Source organism: Carcharodon carcharias, chromosome 2, assembly GCF_017639515.1.
Source record: "Carcharodon carcharias isolate sCarCar2 chromosome 2, sCarCar2.pri, whole genome shotgun sequence".
NCBI classification, from domain to species: domain Eukaryota; kingdom Metazoa; phylum Chordata; class Chondrichthyes; order Lamniformes; family Lamnidae; genus Carcharodon; species Carcharodon carcharias.
In genome coordinates this window covers 60,855,108-60,861,323 of record NC_054468.1, presented here as the reverse complement: position 1 = coordinate 60,861,323, position 6,216 = coordinate 60,855,108, and the positions used below count along the sequence as shown (strand labels likewise).

Here is a 6,216-nt window from a genome sequence, read left to right as displayed (position 1 = left end):
ATGGCCAAATGTTTATCATCTACAAACTTCTTAACTATACTCTCCACATTAAATTCTAAAGGTTCTTATACCCTTCCTATATTGGGGTACCCAGACTACAAGTAATACTCCAATTATGACCTACCAATCAACTGTACAATTTCAACATCACCTCCTTGTTCTTACATTGAATGCCCTTAGTAATAAAACCCAGAATCTCATCTGACTTTTCTAATGTCTTTTTCTATTTTCGTTCACATCTTTATGTATCTGCATCCTCAGAGATATCTGTATTTCCATTATGTTAGGAATCTTACCATTTAAGGTGTACTTTGTTTCATTATTGCCCCAGAAATGTACTATTTCACATTGTCCCCCATGGAATTGCCTGCAGCATCAATCTCCTGCATTCAGCATTTCTCCTTGATATAATTAGCAAATTTCCTCGTGCCTCAGTCCAACTCTGATGTAGCTGCCTGCCTAGATGCACATGATACAACACAATTTGTTTCTATATATCCAAGGCATTAATGCTTTCCAAGAAAAAGCAGAATAGCCCTTGAACAATCCTGACCGACTATCCTCCCTCACACATGGACCACCAACGAAACCCCATGACCTTTACCGATGTAACACTCCTAATTATCTACAACCACGGTGATGGATTCACTGGACTGAGTCACTGCATGTATTAAGCAGGCAATAGTTACAACAGCACTACCATGAAATATAAAAACAAATTCTAATACAATTGTAGCAGTGATAAAGAGCCCCTTATTTCAAAAATGCATATAAGGAAAGACTTTGAACAATGTTTATTTTAATTCATATAAATTTAATTTAAATTATTGAGATTTTTTATGCGATTATTAATTAATGCACTCAGTTTGCAGTTTTCTTCAATAAGTTCCTTCCAAATCTTTATTAATCAAAATGCAATAATAAATTTCTCCCAAAAAATATTAACATGTCAGTAGTTTTCATTCAGACTTCTTGAATTGATATTTAGGGCGTTGTTTTCCAAAAAATTGTTACCAACTTATCGATGTAGAAAATTTTGTCTGTCATTTCAACAAAGAGTTCCTGGAAATGAAATAAGAAAATTATATAAGGAAGTTGTTTCTTCTAGGTCAATTGCCCAATATTTAAGTGGCAATCAGGTAAATTATTTAATTGTTCCCATTAAAGCCTTACCAATAAAGAAATGGAAATAAGCAAATATTGAGCAGGCACCAGAATGTTCTGATGAAGGGTCATACAGACCTGAAACGTCAACTGTATCCCTCTCCGCAGATGCTATCAGACCTGCTGAATTTTTCCAGGTATTTCTATTTTTTTACCAGAATGGCTAGGTTGTCTTTTGATTTAACAATTTTTCAATGTAAAATAGACAACCTTTGAAATGGCATTGGAACCATCCCGACATAGGAATAGAGATGGTCTTTAGCTCCATAGGACATGTTCCACCATTTTAATTAGTTTTTGCAGCACTATTGGTTTAATCACAGTTCCCTGGCTTTTTATATTCCCCAATATCCTTACTTCCCCAAGTATCTATTTTCTTTTTATATATCTTGACACTGGTAGCCTTAAGGAGCAGAAGGTTTCATATTCAGGCCCTAAGATGATATCTGAGCAGCTGTGGACATCACTAAAAGAGATCAAACTGGCACCATGGTACCATCTGCCAAATTCCTACTAGTTGCATCTTTGATGCCCCTGGTATATTGTATGTCTGCACAAAGCAGACATTTATGTTTGCTGGGACACTGCTGTTGTGGAAGTGGAGCCAACACTAATTTAAGAGGCCAACTTACCTCCAGCAGTAATTACAGAGTAACTTATTTACAATTATGCTTGTAAATTCTTCAGCTGGCACACCTGGCTTTTTAACACTGTGACAAGGCCCAACAGCAAGGGTATCCTTGCTGTGCTGCAAATGGCATGAATGGCCTGGAAATTCAGACTGAGCCGGGGGTACAGTTGGCCAGTGGACAGAAGGCTATTAAGGCCAAGGCCTAATTAAGCCTTGCCATCAGGATTCTAGCATCCATTCCCAACAAGGCAAGCATTCTGTGCCAAAATTAATTTCTACTCCATTAAGTGGTAACTGCATGAAATTCAGGCGATCTTAAAGAAGTGCAGTCTAAATTATGACTCACATCTGAAGATGCAAATCACTTCCAAAATCCTTTAAATAAGTAAAATTTGATGTTATTAGAAGTAGTCATAGACTTATCGCATATAAATCTGCTGCCCATTACTGTCCACTGGGATTGATTCATTTTGAGCAGAATTTAATGCTTCCTCACCAGAGATTTGGGTCAGGAAGGGTGGGGGGTGGGGGGGGGGGGGGGGGGGGGGGGGGGGGGGGGAGGAGAAGGTGTGTGTGTGTGTGTGTTGCTGATGCTTAACCTATGACAGGCAGCCTCGACATGTAGTCAACCTGCCAGGTAAACCCTAGTAGAAATGCCTGCGGCCTGCAGCCTGGTGAAGAGGGTCCATTCTCCTTGGGCAGCCTATGCCCAATGGAAAAATCCATGAGGACCCTGCCTGCCTTAAATAATATCACCCCTCCCGCTCCCTTGCTGGGTCTCCCTGTGTGGCCCTGGTGATCCTGCCCCACTTAATTTATTCCTGGGATTCCATCACCAATCCTCTGCCTGCGCCTCCTGTAGTGACGACAGTGACCACCACTCCTGGTGGAGCTGCTGATGCTGGAGAGCTACCGCCCTCTGAAAGATTAAATAGATAGGCCTTTAATCTCTGGAGTTTAGAAGAATACAAAACGTACAAAATTCTTATAGGGCTTGACAGGGTAGATGCTAGAATGATGCTTCCTTTGGCTGGGGTATCTAGAACCAGGGGATACAGTTTCAGAATAAGGGCCAGATCACTTATGACTGAGATGAGGAGGAATTTTTTCATTCAGAGGGTGGTGAATCCTTGGATTTCTCTGCCTCATAGGACTGTGGAGACTCAGTTGTTGTGTATGTTCGAAACTGAGATTGATAGATTTCTACATATTAAAAACATCAAGGGATACGGGGATAGTGAAGGAAAATAGTGTTGAAGTAGATGATCAGCCATGATCTCACTGAATGGTGGAGCAGGCTCAAATGACTGAATGGCCTACCCCTGCTCCTATTTCATATGTTCTTACGACTGGCTGGCAGCTCTCAGGGGTGGGACATCTGCTCCGCGCTAGGATTTCTGAGGAGAAATTCCCCTCAGAGGAGCCCATAAGCCTGACAATGGGAAAATAAATGCCCAATTGAGACTTAATTCCCCCATCAGGCCTCCCAAACACTGCCGCAGCAGGTTTGCCACCAGTTTTCCAGCTGGTGAATTGGGCCCCGCCCCAATAATTAAATTCTGCCCTTTTTATCACATTACTGCTTGTGTCAGCATCTATTTCTGTAATTGTACAGTGTGATAGAGTCCAAAATTTCTATTTGTGGGACCAAATATAGCTTTATAAATTAATATTTATATCAAATTAAATGAGCCTTTAACTTGCAAAGCTTCTGTATTGTATCAGATTATATAAATTCTGTGATTTCTACTTTTCTTGATTATATTCCTTTTCCTGTCTTCTGTTTCAAAAGTCAATTTCTGTCTCACATTGATTCAGAAACATTATATTCTTATATTCCACTCTATGTCAGTTGATAGGAACAAGAATTATAGGAACATTCATATAAATTGGGAATATTCCCAGAATAATTGATTTTGAATGCATTTAAATCAATACTAATGAGGTTTGCTTAATGGGGATAATCTGATCAATGGGATGACTTCATTTTACCTGGAAATGTCCAATTAACAGGTTAAACCTGCATTTTCTTTTTCTAATGCTTAAAGGGAAAGCATATTCTATTATATACTTATCGCTATCTCTTAATTGGCCCTTGTTACTGTGTTTTGGATTTTGAAAGCAATAGAGATTGCCTGGCAGCAGTCTGAAAGGACCGGGAACCTTCATTTTCTTCCTATTCTTGACAGCAATGGAGTGGAACTTCATGATGTCACATCAGGAGGATGGTGTCACATCAGGAGCACCTCTAGACAACCAGGATAAAAGTGAACTTTGATGGTGGTGTAAAATGGTTGGTAACAGATTGGCTGCCCATTATAAACCCTACCCAATTATTCTTTCGATTGACTTTAAAGCTGCCAGACACACTGTCCATTGCAGGGGATGAGTTTAAGCTCCCAGAAATCAATAGGCAGAAGGTTTGAAACATTATATAGTGCAGAAATTGGGAGTTCAAGAGATGTAGATAATGCTACAGCTATCTATCTTCATAACATTTAAGATTATTACACAACTCAGTAGGATAAACATCAATGAAAGATGTTCTACTGTCAGAATCACTGTTAAAAATAAATTATTACAAAGAATTGTAATTAATGTTCTCTCTACTCTGTCAGAGTTTGTGTATCTGTTTGTTTAAAAAATGTGTGATGGTGATATCATCAAAGTTCTAGTGTGAGGGATTCACTGATGTTATCTGTAAGGAGGTTGAAAAAACATTCGAGAAATATAGGGTTGGATTTTCATCCTAGAGCCTAGAGGCTGGTAGTGGGAAATGGGAAATTTCCCAGTTCACTCAGGAAAAAGGGCCAGCAAAAGTGAGATTTACGTTCTTGAGGGGGTGTCATAACAGGAATCAGGCCTACCGCCCCTGGAAAGAGTTCAGAGGCAGCCTCAAGTGTTGCTGGGTGCAGAGGTGGGCTATTTAAAAGGCTTATCTTGGTGCTCTGGGACTTTGTCCCAATTACAATAAAAATCAATAAAACAAAAAACAGCCCTTTAGCCCTCATCCTCTTTCACTTTCCACACAAGCCCCATCCATGCCAACACATGCCACCTCATGCCCCCCCGGCGGACCCTCATATCCTCCATGCCAAGCTATGCACCTCCGCCACCGCCCCCCCATCCACACCTCATGGAGTGTATGAGAGGCCATGGGTGGAGGGGTATGGGTAAGGCGTTTTGAACTCACCTTTTAAAAAGTTTGTTCATGACATATCTGAGGGGCTGTGAACAACGAATCCTTTAAAAGCTGGCATGACTCCATGAAAATGGCAGGGGACTAGGAAATACCTATCCCTGGTATGGAGCTGGCCAGATCAGGAGTGCAAGGTGAGGGCTCGCCCACAGTAGCCCACCCCTTAATCTGCTCTGGTGAAAACTGTGGGTGCTGGGAATTCAGAATCGGGTCCTGGTCACCGTTTTTTCACCTCCACAGAATTTCCCCATATCCATGAAAATCCAGCCCATAGGCACAAACTGGGTTACAATTTTTAATGAACTGAACTCCATCACGTTGTTAAACTAAACTGCTAGACGCTCACTGAGGTAATGGGGTTAATTTTCTGAGACTCCATTACCAGTGTGGAGATGAGGACAGGAACTGGATAACTGAGCACAGAGGTTCCAATCTTCTCACCATAAAAATTATTAAGCTTCAAGTAGGCAATGCTGTGTTCAGGAGCACTGCTCACCTTGTTTTAATCCCAGACCTGCAATCCCACCAGCCAAAAGTCCAATATTGGGACTAAAGTCTCATACAATTTACATTTCTTTTAAATGGCCCAATGAACAGCACATAAATTTGCTGTTTTGCTTCTACTTTAGCTGGACAGACCAATATATATTCACATTAACCAAATACCTTTGTACCTGTTTAATTTTTAAAACACGTCTTGATCATTAAAAAAAACTTCTTTTTAAGGAATACTATGACATATCAAAACGTGCCCATTGATAAATTTAGAGGTCAAACAGATCTCTTTCACTTTATCTAGTACATAATTTGTATATGTGCACATATATAAATAAATAAGAATTGTTAGTTCCTCAGTTTATCACGAACTGTCAGCTTAAAATATGAGCAACCTTATTTTAATGAGAGTCTGTGCATCTTTGCAGCAATCACGCTTTCATACCTGTGATTGAGGTTTATGTTGGAAACTGATGATGGTATGGCTTGTGTTCTCATAAGTTACAGTGACATTTGTAGGCGGATTGTGCCCTACTCCCCAGACTCGGAGATATCCCAGTTTTAGCTCATTTGCTGTACTCTTCTGACTGTTGTGCAATATTTTAGCTTTCATGGTGCTCTGTAATTTGACAAATAAATCATTGAGATAATCAGATGTTATATCACAAATTATATTTTGACACAGCAGCAACAGTGGGTTGATACAAGACTGCTGATATTATTTAAC

The 6,216-nt window shown here is 40.0% G+C and overlaps 1 protein-coding gene across 12 annotated transcripts in view; it reads right to left on the bottom strand.

Moving 5' to 3' along the window:
• Positions 1-872: 872 nt before the first annotated feature.
• The window catches only part of si (sucrase-isomaltase (alpha-glucosidase)), a 243,278-nt gene continuing 237,934 nt past the window's right edge, over positions 873-6,216 (bottom strand). For all 12 annotated transcript variants that reach the window (XM_041216425.1, XM_041216411.1, XM_041216418.1 and 9 more), the window contains 2 exons: positions 5,935-6,108; positions 873-1,062 (listed from right to left, as the gene is read on the bottom strand). In XM_041216425.1, coding sequence (XP_041072359.1) covers positions 985-1,062; positions 5,935-6,108 — 252 coding nt within the window. In that variant the 3' untranslated portion in view covers positions 873-984. The remainder of the gene's footprint in view (positions 1,063-5,934; positions 6,109-6,216) is intronic.